The following is a 22991-nucleotide window of genomic DNA, read 5'->3' as shown; positions in this document are numbered from 1 at the left end:
TGCTTCCCAAGTAGGTGGGATTACAGGCGTCCACCACCACACGCAGCTAATTTTTTTGCATCTTTAGTAGAGAGGAGGTTTCACCATTTTGGCCAGCCTGGTTTTGAACTCCTGACTTCAAGTGATCCGCATACTTTGGCCTCCCAAAGTGCTGGGATTACAGGAGACACCCTTTGCTTTTGTTTTTGTTTTGTTTGTTTGTTTGAGGTGGAGTCTCACTCTGTTGCCCAGGCTGGAGTGCAATGGCCAATCTCGGCTCACTGCAACCTCTGCCACCCGGGTTCAAGCTCTTCTCCTGCCTCAGTCTCCTGAGTAGCTGAGATTACAGGCGCCTGCCACTACACCCCGCTAATTTTTGTGTATTTAGTAGAGACGAGGTTTTGCTATGTTGGCCAGGCTGGTCTTGAACTCCTGACCTCAGGTGATCCGCCCACCTCTTCCTTCCAAAGTGCTAGGATTACAGGCCTGAGCCACTGTGCCCCAACTTTTTTTTTGGCCAAGTCTCCCTCGGTCGTCTTGGCTGGAGTGCAGTGGCGTGATCTCAGCTCACTGCAACCTCCTCCACCTCCTGGGCTCAAGCAATTCTCTTGCCTCAGCCTCCAGAGCAGCTGGGACTACAGGTATGCGCCACCACCCCCGGCTATTGAGTATTTGAGACTACAGGCACCTGCCACCATGCCCGGCTAATTTTTTGTATTTTTAGTAGAGACAGCGTTTCACCATGTTAGCCAGGATGGTCTCAATCTTCTGACCTTGTGATCTGCCTGCCTCGGCCTCCCAAAGTTCTGGGATTAAAGGCGTGAGCCACTGCACTTGGCCTGTCAGTCTGAAGTTTACAAGGCTAATCATGTGCTCAGGATTGTCCTTCTTAAATAGAATGTGGGAGTTCAACACTTCAATGTTCAGAAGGTGGAGAAGAATCTCTTTCTCTTTTTGAGACAGAATCTCACTGTCACCCAGGCCAGAATACAGTGGCACAATCTCGGCTCAATGAACCTCCACCTCCTGGGTTCAAGCGATTCTTGTGCCTCAGCCTCCTGAGTAGCTGGGGTTACAGATACCTGCCACCACACCCGACTAATTTTTCTTTTTTGGGACGGAGTCTCACTCCATCGCCCAGACTGGAGTGCAGTGGCGCGATCTCAGCTCACTCCAACCTCCGCCTCCTGGGTTCAAGTGATTCTCCTGCCTCAGCCTCGCGAGCAGCTGGGATTACAGGCCCTGCCACCACACCCGGCTAATTTTTGCATTTTTAGTGGAGAAAGAGTTTCACCATGTTGGCCAGGCTGGTCTCAAACTCCTGACCTCAAGTGATCCACCCGCCTCAGGCTCCCAAAAGTGCTGGGATTACAGACGTGGGCCACTGCACTCAGCCTATGAAAGAGTATCTTATACCAAACCTTGTACCTTTGGCGCTAAGCTGGATATGAAGTGAGCATCTGATCAGCCAAGTCCGCTGCTCCATATTGTCACTATAATCCACAATGACACATGGCTTCTTAGTTTTCTTTCCATCTGTTGTCTACTTCAATCACAGTATCATTGTGGAATATTGACAATATTGTGCCCACCTTGTTGTCACACCATTTCAGTGCCGTAAGTTCACCACGGAACTTATAACATCACACATAGGAATGCTATGTTTTCTAGGATTTGACATTTTCAGCGATCGAGAATTACTATATTTTGTAAATGGAAATTCCACTACTAAAAACAGAATGCTATAAATAGAATAATGTATTTTGTTTCCAAAGTCAATATAATAGAGTGATGTAAAAATAATAAAATAGTAGACACAAACTTTGGGTGTTAGGTTGGGACCATAATCTGTGAGTTATATTGGGGTAAAGGCTGCAGCAGCAAGCACCATCAGTGAGTATTCTCAGGGAAAAATGGGAAGTGGGTTAACAATGGGTAAATCTGCGGATGCCTGTAGTGAATTCTTTTTTTTTTTTTTTTTGAGACAGAGTGTCGCTCTTGTTGCCCAGGCTGGATTGCAATGGCACAATCTTAGCTCACTGCAACCTCTCCCTCCCAGGTTCAAGCGATTCTCCTGCCTCAGCCTCCTGAGTAGCTGGGATTACAGGCATGCGCCACCAGACCCAGCTAATTTTTTTTTTTTTTTTTTTTTTTGTATTTTTAGTAGAGATGGGGTTTCCCCATGCTGGTCAGGCTGGTGTCTAACTCCTGACCTCAGGCGATCCGCCAGCCTTAGCCTCCCAAAGTAGCTGGGATTACAGGCGTGGGCCACCACGCCTGGCCAAATTCTTATAATTTTATGTTGTCTTAGCATTTATTTTGAATATAAGTTGGACTTTCTCATATCAGAAGCAGGGTTCAGTCACCCTTGACACAGTTTGCAGTTCTACACCTCCTCCGCGTTCCTCAGTGTGATCAATCCAGGTATCTATTATGTAAAACTTCCTCCTGGTGCCCACCTCCCCATAGGATAACTACATACAGCCTACCTCACCAGCTCTGCTGACCCTGATGTCCTACATGGACTGTGCAGATATGCCACAGTGACTACCTCGATCACAGCATGACTTCCAACAACAGGGGTGTCCAATCTTTTGGCTTCCCTGGGCCACAGTGGAAGAAGAAGAATTGTCTTGGGCAACACATTAAATACACTAACAATAGCTGAGAGCTTAAAAAAAAAAATCACAAATCTCACAATGTTTTAAGAAAGTTAACAAATTTGTGTTGGGCTACATTCAAAGCCATTCTGGGCTGATGAGCTTGTCCTCAAATTTGTGCGTGATTGCTTTAAATCCACCAATTAAAGTGTGGGAATTCCTCTTGGGAAATCTATTTGGAAAACACCATGAAACCAATGAATGCATTGGCTCATGAGTCCTTCTTTCTCTTTCCCTGACTGCATTCCTTGACCTCCAGGTGCGCCAGATGCCCCCCGGGCCTGTAAGTAATAAAATCTTTACTTATATCTGTGTTTCTCCTAATCATTGAAGAAGCATGCTCTATCTTAAAATGCCTAAATTAAAATAGTGCCTTAACATAAATCAAGGCAGTAGGATTCAAAATGTTGTAGTCATCACTGTATTTACATAGGCATTTAAGCAAAATCAGTTTCCCTTAAGAATATCCTTAATAGGCCGGGCGCGGTGGCTCAAGCCTGTAATCCCAGCACTTTGGGAGGCCGAGATGGGCGGATCACGAGGTCAGGAGATCGAGAATATCCTTAATAAAGCCATAAACAGTATTCATTTCATTAAAACCTGACCCTTAAATAGTCTTTTTAACCCTCAGTATGACAAAAGGAGAAGTAATCATTAAGTATGGTTTTTTTGTTTGTTTTTTGAGACCGAGTCTTGCTCTGTCACCCAGGCTGCAGGGTAGTGGTGCGATCTCAGCTCACTGCAAGCTCCACCTACCAGGTTTAAGCCATTCTCCTGCCTCAGCCTCCCGAGTAGCTGGGACTACAGGCACCCGCCACCAGGCCCGGCTAATTTTTTGTATTTTTAGTAGAGATGGGGTTTCACCATGGTCTCGATCTCCTGACCTCATGATCTGCCCGCCTTGCCCTCCCAAAGTGCTGAGATTACAGGCGTGAGCCACCACGCCCAGCCATCATGAAGTATGGTTTTAAAAAAATTTCTTACAGATAGGGTCTCACTATGTTTTCCAGACTGGAGTGCAGTGGCTATTTACAAGTTCAGTCATGAAGCACTTTAGCCTCAAACCCCTGGACTCAAGCGATCTTCCCCTGCCTCAGCTTCCTGAATAGATGGGACCACAGGCACATGCCACCATGCCCAGCTAATGCATATCTAAGTACGATGGTCATCTAAAAGAAAACCACTTGTAATTGAGTTGTTACATTTTTTTCATGAAACATTATTTTTACTTGAAAGAATGACTCACAAAGTACAGTTGTTCAGATTTAAGTATTTGGCAAACATTTTCTCAAAAATAAATGAAATGTGTTAATACTTTAAGAAAAACAGGTCAGGCGTGGTGGCTCACACCGGTAATCCTAGCACTTTGGAAGCCGGGGTGGGAGGATAACCTGAGGCCAGGAGTTCGAGACCAGCCTGGCCAACATGGTGAAACCCCGTCTCTTCTAAAAATACAGAAAATTAGCCAGGCATAGCTGGGCATGGTGGCTCACGTCTGTAATCCCAGGGCTTTGGGAGGCCGAGGCGGGTGAATCACCTGAGGTCAGGCATTTAAGACCAGCCTGACCAACATGGTGAAACCCCCATCTCTACTAAAAATACAGAAAACAATTAGCTGGGCTTGGTGACATGTGCCTGTAATCCCAGCTACTTGGGAGGCTGAGGCAGAATTGCTTGAACCTGAGAGGCGGAGATTGCAATGAACAGAGATCATACCACCGCACTCCAACCTGGGCAACAAGAGCAAAACTCCATCTCAAAAAAAAAAAAGAAAGAAAATTAGCCTGTAATTCCAGCTACTTGGGAGGCTGAAGCAGGAGAATCACTTGAACCTGGGAGGCAGAGGTTGCAATGAGCTGAGATCACACCATTACACCCCAGCCTAGGCGACAAGAGCAAAACTCTATTAAAAAAAAAACAAAACAAAACTGACTATACTTGTTGCCAATTATTAAAATACTTCTACTTTTCCTAAATATGTAACTGAGGCCAGCTTTTCTTTCCCTTTTTTTTTTTTGAGATGGAGTTTCGCTCTTGTAGCCCAGGCTGGAGTGCAATGGCACGATCTCGGCTCACTGCAACCTCTGCCTCCCAGGTTCAAGTGATTCTCCTGGCTTAGCCTCCCGAGTAGCTGGGATTACAGGCTTGCGCCACCATGCCCAGCTAATTTTTGTATTTTTAGTACAGACGGAGTTTTACCATGTTGGCCAGGTTGGTCAGGCTACTCTTGAACTTCTGACCTCAGGCGATCCACCCGCCTCGGCCTCCCAAAGTGCTGGGATTACAGGCGTGAGCCACAGTGCCCAGTGAGGCCAGCTTTTCTTTCTTTTTTTTTTTTTTGTCTGAGATGGAGTCTTGCTCTGTCGCCCAGGCTGGAGTGCAGTGGCGCGATCTTGGCTCACTGCAAGCTCTGCCTCCCAGGTTCACACCATTCTCCTGCCTCAGCCTCCCGAGTAGCTGGGACTACAGGCGCCTGCCACCACGCCCGGCTAAATTTTTGTATTTTTTTTTAGTGGAGACGGGGTTTCACCGTGTTAGCCAGGATGGTCTTGATCTCCTGACCTCGTGATCTGCCCGCCTCGGCCTCCCAAAGTGCTGGGATTACAGGTGTGAGCCACTGCACCCAGCCAAGGCCAGCTTTTTAAATATATTATACTTCAATTAAATAAGTCACAAAATGTTGATATGCTAGACAAAGTAATAGACATAAAAAACCAGGTGTGCTCATTCTGCTTACTAGCAGAACTTAACAAAATCCTTTGCCAGCAGAATTTCACAAAGCCCAACTCAATGACTGAGTGTAGACCTCTAGAAGAATGCCCTGGAAACAATAAGCAGGTTAGAGCACAGGTTCCCATATCTCTTGCTTGAATCAATGCATTTTTTTAAAAAAGGTAAGTTCAGTGTTCCCACCCCTTGCCTCTTCCACTATATAAGATAATGTCCCACAGGATTCATGGTTATGCCTCTGTAATCTAATCTATAACCAGATGTACTCTTACACCCAAACTTGGATGAGATTTTGCTGTAATGTAATTTATGACTTTTTTTTTTGAGACAGAGTCTCACTTTATATCACCCAGACTAGAATGCAGTGGCATGGTCATGGCTCACTGCAACCCGGAACTCCTGGGCTAAAGTGATCCTCCTGCCTCAGCCTACCAAGTAGCTGGGACTACAGGTCCACACCTGGCAAATTAAAAAAAAAAAAATTTTTTTTTAAATTTTGTTTTTAGAAATAGGGGTCTTGTTATATTGCCCAGGTTGGTTTTGAATGCCTGGCCTCAAGAGCTCCTCATGCATAAGCCTCCCAAAGTGCTAGAATTACAGGTGTGAGTCACTATACCCAGTTTATGAGCATGTTTAATGTAATTTCTGAGCACATGCAGAACTTGCAAACCCTGATATGTAAGCTATGTGCTAAAACACTACTTTGGAACAGTCTAACAGAAACTCTCTGAAAGGTTGCAATCCTGACTCTGAATCAAACTGACTTTAATTCTTTAAAAGCGGGTTATTTTTCTTTAGTTGACAGCAGATACAGATACGAGAATTCAGCTATCCATTACTGATCAAGACACTAAAGACATTTGCAAAAATACGAAATAATCGCATTCTTCTCCCTGTTTTAGTTTTAGAAACTATAGTGATTTCTCATTTTTAAAAGTGTTATATTAACATGTATTAAGCTTGTTATGCTTTTTTTTTTTCTTTTTGTGATGGAGTCTTACTCTGTTGCCCAGGCTGGAGTGTAGTGGCACGACCTTGGGTCACTGCAACCTCTGCCTCCCAGGTTCAAGCAATTCTCCTGCCTCAGCCTCCTGAACAGCTGAGACTACAGGCGCATGCCACCATGCCCAGGTAATCTTTGTATTGTAGTACAGACGGGGTTTCACCATATTGGCCAGGCTGAACTCGTGATTCACGTGCCTTGGCCTCCCAAAGCGCTGGGTGCTGGGTGCTGGGATTACAGGCGTGAGCCCCTGCGCCTGGCCTTGTTATGCTTTTAAATACATTGTTAAACATTTTAATTTTCAGTTTATGAGTTATTCACAAATTTTTTTTTGGGGGGGGGGGGACGGGGTCTTGCTCAGTCGCCCAGGCTGGAGTGCAGTGGCGCGATCTCGGCCCACTGCAAGCTCCGCCTCCCGGGTTTATGCCATTCTCCTGCCTCAGCCTCCGAGTAGCTGGAACTACAGTCGCCCGCCACCACGCCCGGCTGATTTTTTTTTTTCTTTTTTTTTTGGCATTTTTAGTAGAGACGGGGTTTCACCGTGTTAGCCAGGATGGTCTCGATCTCCTGACCTCGTGATCCACCCGCCTCGGCCTCCCAAAGTGCTGGGATTACAGGCGTGAGCCACCGCGCCCGGCCGAGTTATTCACAAATATTAATACATGCAACCAATACGCAACAAAAACTCTCTAGAATCCTGAATAATTTTTAAGGGTATCAAGGAGTCCGAAGACCAAAAAAGTTCATAATTACATGTTCTAGGGAAGAGGTCAGCAAACTTTTCCTGTAAAGTGCCAGAGTCTGTATTTTAGGCTTTGCAGTCTTGTGTAAACTACTTGTTTTAGCAGTTGTAGTTGGAAAGCAGCCACAGGCAATAAGCCAATAAATTAAGTTAGTTAGATTACACTTTGGGGAGCTTTGTTGCTATGCAGGAATATCACACCAACATTGTTCAATCTTCCAATTTGTGGAGTTGAAAACTTTCAATTGTGTATTTTGTCTCAAATTAAAAACAAACTCTGTGCCAGGCCACCACTTTTCAATCTATGGTATACCAAATAAACTGACAGCTAGAGACCCAACTGCCTATTTATATAACAATAATAAAAAATCTAGTTTTTCTTGGTATATTGTCTATGTCAATTTTTAAGTGTAGATTGGTAACATCATAGAACTTACAATTTTCAGAAATGTAATCAAGTCTTTGAGGGAGTAAAAATGTAATTCAAATGGCAAAAGACCAATTTAGAGTAATTCAGTTATTGATTTGTTAAATTCTAAAGAACGTAACTGGAAGCTTTCTTAGGTGAGATTCTAAATAAGGACAGCTTTCTAAAAAGTGCTTTGATTTACCCACTCAGGTTGCCTTCTGTAGTAAATGAAGCCTCTTTTACCCCACTGCTTTCTCCTATCCTTCTGCTACAGTTTATACCTATCCAAATAGAAAAAATTATAGTGAAGTCCTTTGTCTCTGCTTGAAACACCTTAAGGACAGGAAACATTTTGTTAGTTTGATAGTCCCAGCACCAGGCACAAGGCAAGTATTCAGTTTCTTAGGATTGTATGATCTCTTGTGTTCCTATCTCATACGAGTTCCTGTACTAGTGCTGGGAATGAAAAGATGAAGTAGGTCTATCTCTGCCACGATAAAAAGCACGGCAGCTGTCCACCCGCACTCAGCTCCTCCTGAAACACGTATTTTATACTAAGGGGCCACAAAGTCAAAAGACAGCGACATGCAAATGGAAAAGCCTGATGAATTCTAATTTACACTGAAGCCCGTGAAGAATATAGTGAGATATTGGTCCATATCCCTCTCTATGACAGGGAGCTACCAATTCTTTACTCTAATAACAGCAGTTACTTGAGGTCGCGCACTCATATAACTGCAGTTAAGGAATTCCGACGCGGGAAGTTCCAATACTCAGGTAGAGCACGCGCTTAAACCAACCGAACCAGAGCAGTCTCCTAGGCCAGACACACGATCTAGCTCCCACCTAGCGTATCCCTCCTCCCTCCTTCCTCCCCACCCCACCCAAACTCCATCCCGCCCCTCTCCTTCCCAGTTCCCTCCCCTTTACTCTTCCCTTCCTTCCTTCCGTCCCTTCCCTTCCTTCCCTCCGTCCGTTCCCTAAATAACCTACTCTACTTTTACCCTTCCACACCTCAAAACCCTCAACCCCCTGGAAAGCATCAGCAGACTCTTCGCCCCACCCCCAACCTCGAGCCCCCTCCCAACAGCTTCCTCTTCCCAGGCCAGAACGGCGTCTTCCAGTTCCCCACCGTATGAGCCGGAAGTGCGTCATGTCGAGGCGCCAAGGCGCTCGTTTGGCGCGCGCGCCCTAGGCGGCGGATCTAAGCTAAGTGCTTGGATCTTTTCTTGTTTCTCCGTGGCTTTTGACTTTTTCTGGACCCTGGTGTCTACGATTTCCGAGATGCCGTCTTCTTTGTTGGGCGCGGTGATGCCGGCCTCTACATCGGCCGCAGCCCTGCAGGAAGCTCTGGAAAATGCTGGACGGCTCATCGACCGTCAGTTGCAAGAGGACCGCATGTACCCGGACCTTTCCGAGTTGCTTATGGTGTCTGCCCCAAGTGAGTGATAGTGACCCTGCTTTCTCAGCCTAAAGGACTCGCGCCTGACTTCCTAATTTGCTACTTATCCCCAGCATTAGTCCCGGCGAGGATATCCTGAGATTTATGGCACTGTTGGCTGCATTTTTGGAGAACAGCAACCAGCTTATTTTCAGGTTTTTTCCTTTCCTCACTTTTTTCATTGCAGATACTTGAGAGGGCAAGAGCGAAGAGCAGGCTCCCAGTTGAAGCAGAAAGAGGCAAAGACCCCAACCTTAATGAGCTTCTCGCCGCACTCAAGTGTTTATGACTAAGGCCATATGAGAAGCATCTTCAGATCCAACTTCTAAATTTGTTCATTTCTCCTGTTAGTATTTGAGTAGATCGTAAGAGCAAACGAAATTAATTTGGAAATGTAGCATGTTATCTTAAAGATAGGCTTTGCTTTATTTTTATTTATTTATTTATTGAGACGGAGCTTCCCTCTTCTCCCGGGCTGGAGTGCTATGGCGCGATCTCGGCTCATTGCAACCTCCGCCTCCCGTGTTCAAGCGATTCTCCTACCTCAGCCTCCCAAGTAGCTGGGATTACAGGCGCCCGCCACCACGCCCGGCTAATTTTTGTGTTTTTTTTAGTAGAGACGAGGTTTCACCATGTTGGCCAGGCTGGTCACGAACTTCTGACCTCAAGTGATCCGCCTGCCTCGGCCTCCCAAAGTGCTGAGATTACAGGCGTGAGCCACTGCGCCCGGCCAAGAAACGCTTTATTGTGTGTAGAGATTATTATGAAATGCTGGAGGATCTTAAAAGAACTGCCAGTGGAATAAAGGAAGAGAACAGGGAAATCAGCAGTGCTCACGTACAGGGAGGGTCAGGCAGAATATGTGTTGACAGTAGAGGTGACTGGAAAGTGTTTAACAGTTTTAAATTATAACTAGCTCCCACAGCTTATGGAATTACATCAGTTGCTAGAAAAAGTTACCCCTTTGTGAGATGGAATTTGGAGAAAACCAGACAAATGTGAGAAAGGAAAGAGACTGTTGGTGAGCAAGAATCGAAATAATCTGAATAGGATAATTTGTGCAGTGTAAACCGAGAACACTTCTGATTTTTTTTTTTTTTTTTTTTGAGACGGAGTCTCGCTCTTTTGCCCAGGCTGGAGTGCAGTGGCGCGATCTCTGCTCACTGCAAGCTCTGCTTCCCGGGTTCACGCCATTCTCCTGCCTCAGCCTCCCGAGTATCTGGGACTACAGGCGTCCGCCAGCATGCCCGACTAATTTTTTGCATTTTTAGTAGAAACGGGGTTTCACCCTGTTAGCCAGGATGGTCTTGATCTCCTGACCTCGTGATCCGCCGACCTCAGCCTCCCAAAGTGCTGGGATTACAGGCGTGAGCCACCACGCCTGGTCTACTTCTGATTATTTATAAAAATCATCGATAGCTTTGTAATCAAAGAAATGATAGAAACAACGATAGTATTTGCTCCCTACAGCTACTTACCAATGAGCGTGTCTTATAATACCTGATTGGCCTATTAGCAACTATCATCTTGAACAGCGTTACTCACTTTGGCCTCCTTAGGTGTAAAAACAAGATATAAAAACAGTGCATACTTTCTGGTCCTCCTCTTATATATCTCATGTCTTTACACTCACCTTCCTCTTTCACCCAATCTCTTTCCCCTCTTTTTCATCCGATTCTTCACCCCTTGCTGTGATTACAGAGAATTTATCATATTTTCCATAAGAAGCCCATCTTCAGGATTTCCTCAGGATTTTATTTTACTTTTATTGATTCTGCAATGTTCTTTCCTTGCCTAACAAACTTCTTCCAGACTCCCTGTGAAAGTCCTTAGTTTCTCTGTTGTCTTTTTGTTCTTTTTTTTTTTTTTTTTTTTTTTTTTTGAGTCTGGGTCTAATTCTGTTGCCAGGCTGGATTGCAGTGGCATGATCACTGCAGCCTCTAACTCATGAGCTCAAGTGATCCTCTTGTCTTGCCCTCCCCAGTAGCTGGGACTACAGGCGCCTGCCACCACACCCAGCTAATTTTAAATTTTTATGTAGAGACGTAGTCTCACTCTTGTTAACAAGGCTGGTCTCAAATTCCTGGCATCAAGCAGTCCTCCTACCTTAGCCTTCCAAAGTGCTGAGATGACAGATGTGAGTCACACTCCTGGCCCTGAAGTCTTTCTTACCATTCCCATCCTCACTAAAATTATCAATTCCTCCCTCTGTGTTCCCATTGCCATTTAACATAGTGATCTGCCACCTTTGGCCTATTAAAGTTAAATGTTTTAGGATTAAATGGGATGTCTGGATTTGCTTTATTTATTTATTTATTTATTTGTTTATTTATTTATTTATTTTTTGAGACAGAGTCTTACTGTCACCCAGCCTGGAGTGCAGTGGCATGATCTTGGCTCACTACAGCCTCCACCTCCCAGGTTCAAGCAATGCTCCTGCCTCAGCCTCCTGAGTAGCTGGGATCACAGGTGTGCACCACCAGGCCCAGCTCATTTTTCTGTTTTTAGCAGAGACGGGTTTCACCGTGTTAGCCAGGCTGGTCTTGAACTCCTGACCTCATGTGATATGCCCACCTCGGCCTCCCAAAACATTGGGATTACAGGCGTGACCCACTGCACCCAACCTGGATTTGCTTTAATGTGAATTCAGCCCAGTAATCCTAGCACTTTGAGGCCAAAGTGGGCAGATCACTTGAGCCCAGGAGTTTGAGACCAGTCTTGGCAATATGGCAAACCCAGCCACTTAAAAAAAATACAATAATACAAAAATTAGCTTGGCATAGTGGCACACATTTGGATCCCCAGCTACTTGGGAGGCTGAGGTGGGAGGATAACCTGAGATGGGGAGGTTAAGACTGCAGTGAGCTGTGATTGCACCACTGTACTCCAGCCTGGGCAACAGAGTGAGACCCTGTCTCAAAAAAAAAAGAAAAAAAAAGCCTGACGCTGTGCCTCATGCCTGTAATCTTAGCAATTTGGGACCCAGAAGCAGGGAAGATCACTTGAGCTTGAGACCAACCTGAGCAACATGGCAAAACCTTGTCTCTACAAAAAATGGCTAGGCACGGTGGCTCACACCTGTAATCCCAGCACTTTGGGAGGCTGAGGCGGCAGATCACGAGGTCAGGAGTTCAAGACCAGCCTGACCAACGTGGTAAAACCCCGTCTCTACTAAAAATACAAAAATTAGCTTTCTGTGGTGGTGCACGCTTGTAATCCCAGTTATTCAGGATGCTGAGAAAGGAGAATCGCTTGAACCCGGGAGGCGGAAGTTGCAGTGAGCCAAGATTGCGCCGCTGTATTCCAACCAGGGCGATAGAGGGAGACCCCTTCTCAAAAGAAATGGGAGGCCAAGGCGGGCGGGTCACGAGGTCAGGAGATGAGACCATCCTGGCTAACATGGTGAAACCTCCGTTTCTACTAAAAATTAAGTTCTAATAAAAACTTAGCCGGGAATGGTGGCGGGTGCCAGTAGTCTCAGCTACTCGGGAGACTGAGGCAGGAGAATGGCATGAACCCGGGAGGCAGAGCTTGCAGTGAGCTGATATCGCGCCACTGCATTCCAGCCTGGGTGACAGAGCAAGACTCCTCAAAAAAAAAAAAAAAAGGAAAAAAGAAAAATGCTATTTGGCTGGGTGCAGTGGTTTATGTCTGAAATCCCAGCAATTTGGGAGGCGGAGATGGATGTATCACTTGAGGTCAGGAGTTCGAGACTATCCTGGCCATCATGGCAAAATCCTGCCTCTACTAAAAATACAAAAATTAGCCGAGTGTGGTGGCGCACTCGTGTAGTCCCAGCTTCTCGGGAGGCTGAAGCAGGAGAATTGCTTGAACCTGGGAGGCAGAGGTTGCAGTGAGCCGCCATTGCGCTGGAGCCTGGGTGACAGAGCGAGAGTCCATCTCAACAAAAAACCCAAAAACAACAAAAAAAGAGCTAGGCATGGTGTCATGACACTCTAGTCCCAGCTACTCATGAGGCTGTGGTGGAGGATTGCTTGAGCCCAAGAGGCTGAGGTTGCCTTGAGCTGTGATTGCACCACTGCATTCCAGCCTAGGCGACAGAGTGAAACTCCGTCTCAAAAAAAAAAAAGAGAAAAAGAATTCGGCCGGGTGCGGTCCTCATGTCTGTAATCCCAGCCCTTTGGGAGGCTGAGGCGGGCGGATCACGAGGTCAAGAGATTGAGACCATCCTGGCCAACATGGTGAAACCTTGTCTCTACTAAAACTACAAAAATTAGCTGGGTGTGGTAGTGCATGCCTGTAATCCCAGCTACTCGGGAGGCTGAGGCAGGAGAATCCCTTGAACCAGGGAGTCGGAGGTTGCAGTGAGCTGAGATCGCAACATTGCACTCTAGCGTGGCATCAGAGTGAGACTCCGTCTCAAAAAATAAAAATAAAAAAGAATGCATTGGGGAAGGAGTGAACAATGATAAAAATGAAACATGATTGGGGGTATTACTGGTTATTAAGTTGGATAATCTGTACATAGGTATTGATTGTATTTTTCTTGTATATATTTTTAAAATTTCCATAATACACTTGAAGATTGTTTTATATGTCGGTTCTCCTTAACATCTTTGTACTCTATAAAACCTGAAAAAGTGCCTGAGATAATTAGGTCGTCAGTCAAGTCTAAATAACACCTTGTCTGGGAGCAGGGATAGGCTGAGTAGACCAGCCCACTCCTGTCCTTAGTGATTGAGTCTTAGAGCAAGAGAAAGGTTGCCTGATGAGAACACTTTATAGAGCAGTCTTTGTTTTTTTCCCCCCCAATAAGATACTGCTTGTGGGGTATTATTTGTATTTGTCTTAGTGGTCTGGGGGAGGAATCTAAAGGGAAAAGTCATGGGTTTTAATCTGTAAATGTTTAGCTGGTAAAGGCAGTATTTTCCCCCAGTCGTTATTTTGTTTGTTCATAGTCATTTTACCTTTGAGCTCCAAAGCAGTTTTATATTTTCCCATTTCAGATTAGCAAAATGAGAGAAAAACACTAAATTATTATTTTTAAATTTTTTTATTTTTAATTTTTGTGGGTACATAGTAGGCGTGTGTGTGTATACATATATATGTATTTTTTTTCCCAAGACGGAGTCTTGCTCTGTCACCCAGGCTGGAGTGCAGTGGCACGATCTTGGCTCACTGCAGCCTCTGCCCCCTGGGTTCAAGCAGTTCTCCTGCCTTAGCCTCCCGAGTAACTGGGATTACAGGCACCTGCTACTGTGCCTGGCTAATATTTTTGTATTTTTAGTGGAGATGGGGTTTCACCATGTTGACCAGGCTGGTCTTGAACTCCTGACCTCGTGATCGGCCTGCCTCTGCCTCCCAAAGTGCTGAAATTACAGGCATGAGCCACCACGCCCGGCGGTGTATATATTTATGTGGTGCATGAGATGTTTTGATACAGGCATGCAATGTGAAATAATCATGTAATGGAAAATGGGGTATCCATCCTCTCAAGCATGTATCTTTTGTGTTACAAACAATACAATTACATGCTTTCATTTTATTCATTTATTTATTTATTTATTATGATTTTTGAGATAGTCTTGCCCTGTCAGTCAGGCTGGAATGCAATGGCCCAATCTCGGCTCACTGCAACTTCCGCCTCCCAGGTTCAAGCAATTCTCCTGCCTCAGCCTCCCAAGTAGCTGGGATTACAGGCGCACGCCACCACACTGGCTGATTTTTTGTCTCTTTAGTAGAGACGGAGTTTCACCATGTTGGCCAGGGTAGTCTTGAACTCCTGACCTCGTGATCCTCCTGCCTCGGCCTCCCAAAGTGCCAGGATTACAGGCTTGAGCCACTGCGCCCAGCCACTTTTATTTTAAAATAACACTGAATTATCAAATTTAAACATTCCTTTGTTATAGAGCAAGTTTTTGTGAGATACGACTTTCCCTTCAGGCCTGAAGCCAGTAACTGTTCCTACCTTAACAATGGAGTATTTCAGGCCTGCTTTGTGTCGGGTCAAAACTAGTATATTCTCTCTGTACCTTTGGAACCAGCACATGCAATTTTTTTGTGGCACTCAGTCCTTTTGTATGCCCAGTTGATAAACAGTACTTTATTATAAACGCTTCATTTTCTTTTTGTAGATAATCCCACTGTTTCTGGCATGTCAGATATGGATTATCCTTTACAAGGACCTGGTTTGCTGTCCGTACCCAACCTTCCAGAGATCAGTTCCATCCGAAGAGTTCCTCTCCCACCTGAACTTGTTGAGCAGTTTGGACGTATCCTATTACTTTGTATTTATTTTAAAAACGTTAAAATTGGTATTTTTCATTGTTATAATTCTTGTTCTATGTTTAATTAATGTGTTTTTTTTTTTTTTTTTTTTTTTTTTTTTGAGACGGAGTCTCGCTCTGTCACCCAGGCTGGAGTGCAGTGGCCAGATCTCGGCTCACTGCAAGCTCCGCCTCCCGGGTTTACCCCATTCTCCTGCCTCAGCCTCCCGAATAGCTGGGACTACAGGCGCCTGCCACCTCGCCCGGCTAGTTTTTTGTATTTTTTAGTAGAGACGGGGTTTCACCGTGTTAGCCAGGATGGTCTCGATCTCCTGACCTCGTGATCCGCCCGTCTCGGCCTCCCAAAGTGCTGGGATTACAGGCTTGAGCCACTGCGCCCGGCCTAATTAATGTGTTATATATCAATTCATGTAAGGGTTTTATTTAAAATATGTTTAAGTATATGGGTTCTTTGTTGTATTGAAGAGTGGACACGGCCGGGCGCGGTGGCTCAAGCCTGTAATCCCAGCACTTTGGGAGGCCGCGACGGGCGGATCACAAGGTCAGGAAATCGAGACCATCCTGGCTAACCCAGTGAAACCCCGTCTCTACTAAAAAATACAAAAAAAAAAAAAACTAGCCAGGCGAGGTGGCGGGCGCCTGTAGTCCCAGCTACTCGGGAGGCTGAGGCAGGAGAATGGCGTGAACTTGGGAGGCGGAGCTTGCAGTGAGCCGAGATCGCGCCACAGCGCTCCAGCCTGGGTGACAGAGCGAGACTCCGTCTCAAAAGAAAAAAAAAAAAGGAGTGGACATATAGTGATTTTTTACATAAATATTAAGTCAAAAGCTATTGAAGCAAGTTAAAGAAAAATAAGATTCAACTCTGTCTGCCTTACATCCACACTACCTCAGATATGCAGTGTAATTGCATGATGGGTGTGTTCCCTCCTATCAGCAGAGCTTGGCTCACAATTGACAGTGATATATTCATGTGGAACTATGAGGATGGGTATGTATTTAAGGCTGGTTTGCTTTAAGGGTGATTGGAATTTATATAAACTTTACTGTAGCTAGTGTTCTCATTAGAAGCTGCTTGGTTTATCTTTCATTCATCTAGCCTTTGGGTCAGTGCTTCTCAGTATGCTTCTCAGTATCAATCATCTGGGGATGTTCAAATGTCCGTTCTGTTTTAGTAGTGCTGAGTGAGGCTCCAGAGTCTGCATTTGTAACAAACTGCCAGCTGCTGCTGCTGGTGTAGGTGCCATTCTTGAGTAGCAGGAGCCCAGGTCCCAAGCTTTTAGCCTGTAGTAAAAATAGATGTTGGCAGTTCGTTGAGAGATGATTGGACATTTTTAAAGACTTCTGTTTTCCTTGCATTTCTATGGAGTAGGCATCTGATATTTATTTGTGTCATTTTGTGAATTTGACCTGTGTGTAAATTACATGTATAGAAATGATTCTGAGTGAAAGCCTAAGGTACTTTTGCTTAAATACAGCATATTGGTCTGGTGATCTCCCTGTTGACTTTTTAGAAATAGATTTTGTTTTACTTCCAGTTGTCCATTATGTTATCCTTAGATGAGGTATGGGATAAACATAGGAAAGCCCATATAATTAAGGTGTTACTCTTGCTCTTAAGTAATTAATGATCTTTTTAAGAACACGTGTGCATTTAAAAAAACACTGTATCAGCCAGGCATGGTGACTCATGCCTGTAATCCCAGCACTTTGGGAGGCCGAGGCGGGTGGATCACCTGAGATCAGGGGTCCGAGACCAGCCTGGCCAACATGAGGAAACCCTATCTCTACTAAAAATACAAAAATTAGCTGAGTGTGGTGACACATGCCTGTAGTCCCAGCCACTAGGGAGGCTGAGGCAGGAGAATTGCTTGAACCGGGGAGACCTCAGAGGTTGCAGTGAGCTGAGATAGTGCCACTGCACTCCAGCCTGGGCGACAGAGCGAGACTCCATCTCAAAAACAGCAACAAAACACTGTATTATTGAAACAAAATTGAAGCTAAATGACAGCTTAATACCTATAGCTTAAATGAAATAATTTTTTTCTATTAGAAGTTTCACAGCAGTTTTTCTTGTTGAAATGTAATAGTTGTAATAGCAGTGATGTATGGTTATGATTATTTTTCATGTACCCTGAAAGTTCCCCACTTTGTTATGTTACCATAACATATTCCTTTTTTTTTTTTTTTTTTTTTGAGACGGAGTCTTGCTCTGTCGCCCAGCCAGGCTGGACTGCGGTGGCGTGATCTCCAATCACTGCAAGCTTCGCCTCCCGGGTTCACGCCATTCTCCTGCCTCAGCCTCCCGAGTAGCTGGGACAACAGGAGCCCGACACCACACCCGGCTAATTTTTTGTATTTTTAGTAGAGATGGTGTTTCACCGTGTTAGCAAGGATGGTCTCGATCTCCTGACCTCGTGATCCGCCTGCCTCAGCCTCCCAAAATGCTGGGATTACAGGTGTGAGCCACCGCACCCAGCCAACATATTCATTTTTATGCTAAATAATAAAACCTTTTTGTTTAGCTATATATCTTTTCAAGAGAAGTCAATGCAAAAATATTACAGAACAGATAAATGTGAGAATAATTGTTTTTTTTTCTTTTTTTTTTTTTTTTGAGACAGAGTCTTGCTCTGTCGCCCAGGCTGGAGTGCAGTGGCAGGATCTCAGCTCACCGCAAGCTCCGCCTCCCGGGTTTAGCCATTCTCCTGCCTCAGCCTCCTGAGTAGCTGGGACTGCAGGCGCCCGCCACCTCACCCGGCTAGTTTTTTTTTTTTTTTGTATTTTTAGTAGAGACGGGGTTTCACCGTGTTAGCCAGGATGGTCTCCATCTCCTGACCTCGTGATCCGCCCGTCTCGGCCTCCCAAAGTGCTGGGATTACAGGCTTGAGCCACCGCGCCTGGCCAGTTGTTTTCTTTGAAATATGTTTTTGGCTGTGCGTGGTGGCTCACGCCTGTAATCCCAGCACTTCAGGAGGCCAAGGTGGGCGGATCACCTGTGGTCGGGAGTTTGAGACCAGCCTCACCAACATGGAGAAACCCCATCTCTACTAAAAACACAAAATTAGCTGGGCATGGTGGCACATGCCTGTAATCGCAGCTACTTGAGAGGCTGAGGCAGGAGAATCACTGGAACCTGGGAGGCAGAGGTTATGGTGAGCTGAGATCGTGCCATTGCACTTCCAGCCTGGGCAGTAAGAGCGAAAACTCCATCTCAAAAAAAAAAAACATGTTTTCACTTTAATGAAATTTTTTACATTTCCATTAATATCCAACATGTTTATTTAACACATACATATTGATCTTATGTATCTGACACTCTTGTTGTGGTAGGAACAGTACTGAATGAGATGAATGTGGTTCTGCCCTCATGGAACAAACAGTCCTACCTTACTGTGTGTCTTAGTCTGAGCTGCTAAAACAGAATACCATAGTCTATGATCAGCAGAAATTTCTTTTTTTTTTTTTTTTTTTTTTTTGAGACGGAGTCTAGCTCTGTCGCCCAGGCTGGAGTGCAGTGGCGCGATCTCGGCTCACTGCAAGCTCCGCCTCCCGGGTTTACGCCATTCTCCTGCCTCAGCCTCCCGAGTAGCTGGGACTCCAGGTGCCCGCCATCTCGCCCGGCTAGTTTTTTGTATTTTTTTAGTAGAGACGGGGTTTCACCGTGTAGACCAGGATGGTCTCGATCTCCTAACCTCGTGATCCACCTGTCTCGGCCTCCCAGAGTGCTGGGATTACAGGCTTGAGCCACCGCGCCCAGCCAAGAAATTTATTTCTCAAGGTTCTGGAAGCTGGAAGTCCAAGATCAAGGTCTGGTGAAAGCCCACTTCCATGTTCATAGATGGCTATCTTTTCACTCTGTCCTCACATGGCAGAGGGGTAGGGGAGTTCTTTGGGTCCTCTTTTATAAGGGCACTAATCCCATTCGTGAGGTATACCCTCATGACCTAATAACCTTTCAAAAGTCCCACCTACAAATACTGTCACATTAAGAGTTAGGATTTAACCTGCATTTTAGGAGGACACAGATATTTGATCCATAGCAGTGTGTGTTCATTTAAAGAAAAATTATTTGAAGAATGAACTTATTTTAAAAAATGAAGGCACAAGTAATAGATCCACAAATTCAATTTTTCAAAATTTATACTTAAATATTCAATTGGCTTTCTATTATAAATCCTAATTCCATCTGGATGATAAAACGGTAATCTTGGTCATTTCATTGTTCTCTAACCCCCAGCTATCTCAGCATTGGATCATAGTTTCAAGAGGCTGTGCCAATTATTAAAGGGCCCTGTGGGATGGCATGATGTAGGAGGATGGGGAATCCTAGTCCACATAAGTTGCCATTTGGCTATTTTGTTCCTGTGTGGATGGCCTTTTCAGGGTGACTGGAAGCTTTCTTGAAAGTCTGGGTCATATTTTTTTCGTGGTATTTTTTCTGCTTCATGTGAGCTTCTTAGATCTTTAGTTTGATGTCTTCTATCTATTTTTAGAATTTTTTTCAGCTATTATCTTTATTTTTCTCTCTTTCGCTTTTACTTTCTGTTCAGCCATTGTCTTTTTTTTTTTTTTCCCCAAGATGGAGTCTCGCCCTGTCGCCCAGGCTGGAGTGCAGTGGACTATCTTGGTTCACTGCAACCTTCGCCTCCTGAGTTAAATACTTCTTGCCTCAGCCTCTGGAGTAGCTGGGACTACAGGTGTGGGCCACCACACCTGGCTAATTTTTGTATTGTTATTAGAGATGGTGTTTCACTATATTGACCTGGGCTGGTCTTGAACTCCTGACTTCCAGTGATTTGCCCTCTTTAGCCTCCCAAAGTGCTGGGATTATAGGCATGAGCCACTGCACCTGGCCCAGCCATTATCTTGAAATATTCTGATACATTCTCTTCTGAGATTTCAGCTATACTTTTGTTACATAACTCATTTTGGATGCTCCATTCTGTTTTTTGTTTTTCCACTTTCTGTCTCTGTCTCCCTTTTTTTTTTTTTTTTTTTTTTTTTGTGGACGGAGTCTTAAGGTGCTGGGATTATAGGTGTGAGCCACTGTGCCTGGACCCCTTTTTTTTTTCCTCTTTGGAGACAGGATCTCCGTTGCCAAGGCTGGAGTGCAGTGGCATGCATGATCTTGGCTCACTGCAGCCTCGACCTCCTGGGTTCAAGTGATTCTTCTGCCTCACCCTCCCGAGTAGCTGGGATTATAGGCATGCACCACCACACCTGGCTAATTTTTGTATTTTTAGTAGAGACAGAGTTTCACCGGGTTGGCCAGGCTGGTCTTGAATTTCTGACCTCAGGTGATCTGCCTACCTCAGCCTCCCAAAGTGCTGGGATTACAAGCATGAGCCACTGCTCCTGGTCTTCATTGGCTTTTTTTGGAGACTGAGTCTCACTCTGTTGCCCAGGCTGGAGTGTAGTGGCAAGATCTCGGCTGACTGCAACCTCCACCTCTCTGGTTCAAGCGACTCCCCTGCCTCAGCCTCCTGAGTAGCTGGGAATACAAGCGTGCGCCACCATGGCCGGCTAATTTTTTTGTATTTTAGTAGAGATGGGGTTTCACCATGTTGGCCAGGATGGTCTCGATTTCCTGACCTCGTGATCCGCCCACCTCAGCCTCCCAAAATGCTGGGATTACAGGCATGAGCCACCGCACCCAGCCTCACTGACTTCCTGTAATTTATCTCTCTGTCAAAGTTCTTTTTTTTTTTTTTTCACTGCCACCAACAGCACTGTGCAGTTTTATTAACCATTCAAGTCCAGTAGCATCTGGTAAGATTGGGACAGAATTGGGATTGAAAAGTGAACAGATATTCAGCATCTAACAGTTCAAAAGAAGCCACTACATACTCTTCACAAATATGTTTTCACAGAGCCAGTACAGTACTAGCCATTAATCCAGTACACCAAGTGTACTAAAGTAGAAAAGATGCAACAAGAAAAATAGCTAGATTAGAAAGACCAACACTTTAGAAAAAGAATGAAACACTTTTGGTTTCTCCCCTTTAGCCCCTAAAACAACATCTTACAGTCTGAATCTACCTATACAGTCCTACATTAGCTTCTAAAATATTTATCAGGAGGGAAAAAATAAAATGACACTGGCCAGTACAGTCTTTGGATATTTAGGAAGGGGATGGGGAGAAAGTCAGTTCTCAGATCGAATTAGTCAGCTTCAGTCTCGTCAACAGGGTCTTTGGATTCTTTGTTCGTCCGCGCTTCTTCAATATGCTTATCCTTCTCTCGCAAAAGCTCCAGTTTGGCAGCCATTTGTGCCTCTCGGTTCTCTTTGTTAGCTTCCATTTTGTGGGTCAGTTTCTCTTCTGCCATTTTACTGAAGTTGTTGTTCTCTTCTATTGCCTTCTGAAGCACTTCTTTCTCGTGCTCTCGTTTGTCAGCCAGCTACTTTAAGACTTCAACTTCATGGGACTTGCATCTTTCTTCTGCAGCTTCTAATTTCTTCTGAATTTCCTCCAGAGAAAGATCCTCCTTCCTTGGAGGGGAAAGGGGGAATTCTGGAACAGATTCTTTTGACCGAGGGCTGAGAATCAGCTCAAAAGCCTGGCCTGAGGCACCCTTCTCCAGTTCTTTCACCTGGATATCAGAAGACGCCATGGTGAATAGAAGACAAGCTAGACAGGCAGTGTATTCTGCACAATCCACTGGGATAAGGAAAGGCCTGCTCGGTCCGAGCCACCTGACCACACTCTGGAAATTCTTTACCTTTTTTTTTTTTTTTTTTGTCTTTTTTATTTCTCCCTTTTTTTTTTTTTTTTTTTTTTGAGACAGAGCCTTGCTGTGTTGCCCAGGCTTAAGTGCAGTGGTGTCATCTAGGCTCACTGCAACCTCCGCCTCCCAGGTTCAAGTGATTCTCATGCCTCAGCCTCCCGAGTAGCTGGGATTACAGGCCTGCGCCACCATGCCTGGCTAATTTTTTCTGTTTTTAGTAGAGACAGATAGCCTGTTGGCCAGGCTGGTCTTGAACTCATGGCCTCAAGTGATCTATGTGTCTCAACCTCCCAACTTTACCTATTTGTACGTATATCAATTAGATGATTTTTCCTATATAAAGCCTGTATGTGTAGTTCATAGTAACTTTACATTTCTTGTCTGATACTTTGGATTCCTAGCTGAGTCTGGTTCTATTGATTACTTTGTTTCTTGACACTGGGGTTTTTTTTCTTGCTATTTTGTGTCTCATAATTTCTTATTGAAAGCTAGAAATCATGTGTAAGACAGTAGATACTGTAAGTAAGTAGCAAGTGGTATTTATTCTTAGAAATGCGCATGTCTTTTCCTTGGCTCAGGTATCTTTACTGTATGGGGAATTGCCTTTTTCTAGGTCAGGACTTGAGCTGAATTTGGGTTTTGTTGTTGTCCTTAGGGTGCAAGTTGGTTTACTGGAGATTTTTTCTCAGTGTTCCTCTTACATCCTCAGTCCTAGGCTTTTGCTATGATCCCATCCTTCTAAGATGGCCCTCTTCTTACTCTTGCCCCGTCCCAGCAGTAGATTGCTATTTCTTGATGTTTGCAGCCCGGTTGCGGGGATGTTTGCAATGGGAAGCAGCATTTTCTTTTTTTTTATTTCCCTATTTTCCTGGTTCATGCTTAGCCATAAGCAGGTCTGGGTCCCTGGGTCTCGGAACTGAAACAGTTTTGTTTGCTCGTTTACTTTTTCATTATATACACATAATGAAAAATATATATATTCAATATATATAAAATGAAAAAATTATATATATATAAAATATATAAATTTTTCATAGAGACGAAGTCTCACTA

General features: G+C 44.7%; 1 protein-coding gene and 1 pseudogene across 1 annotated transcript in view; one reads left to right on the top strand and one right to left on the bottom strand.

Annotated features, from left to right (window-relative positions):
- The first annotated feature begins 8609 nt into the window (after positions 1 to 8609).
- NUP155 (nucleoporin 155) overlaps positions 8610 to 22991 on the top strand; it is a 78827-nt gene continuing 64445 nt past the window's right edge. The window contains exons 1-3 of the mRNA XM_010367674.2: positions 8610 to 8964; positions 15060 to 15197; positions 16104 to 16200. Of these exons, the coding sequence (XP_010365976.1) occupies positions 8808 to 8964; positions 15060 to 15197; positions 16104 to 16200 (392 nt within the window). The 5' untranslated portion in view covers positions 8610 to 8807. The remainder of the gene's footprint in view (positions 8965 to 15059; positions 15198 to 16103; positions 16201 to 22991) is intronic.
- LOC104665766 lies at positions 21375 to 21824 on the bottom strand (annotated as a pseudogene).

Source organism: Rhinopithecus roxellana, chromosome 3 (assembly GCF_007565055.1).
Source record: "Rhinopithecus roxellana isolate Shanxi Qingling chromosome 3, ASM756505v1, whole genome shotgun sequence".
Lineage (NCBI taxonomy): Eukaryota > Metazoa > Chordata > Mammalia > Primates > Cercopithecidae > Rhinopithecus > Rhinopithecus roxellana.
This window is presented reverse-complemented; position numbering and strand designations above follow the sequence as displayed.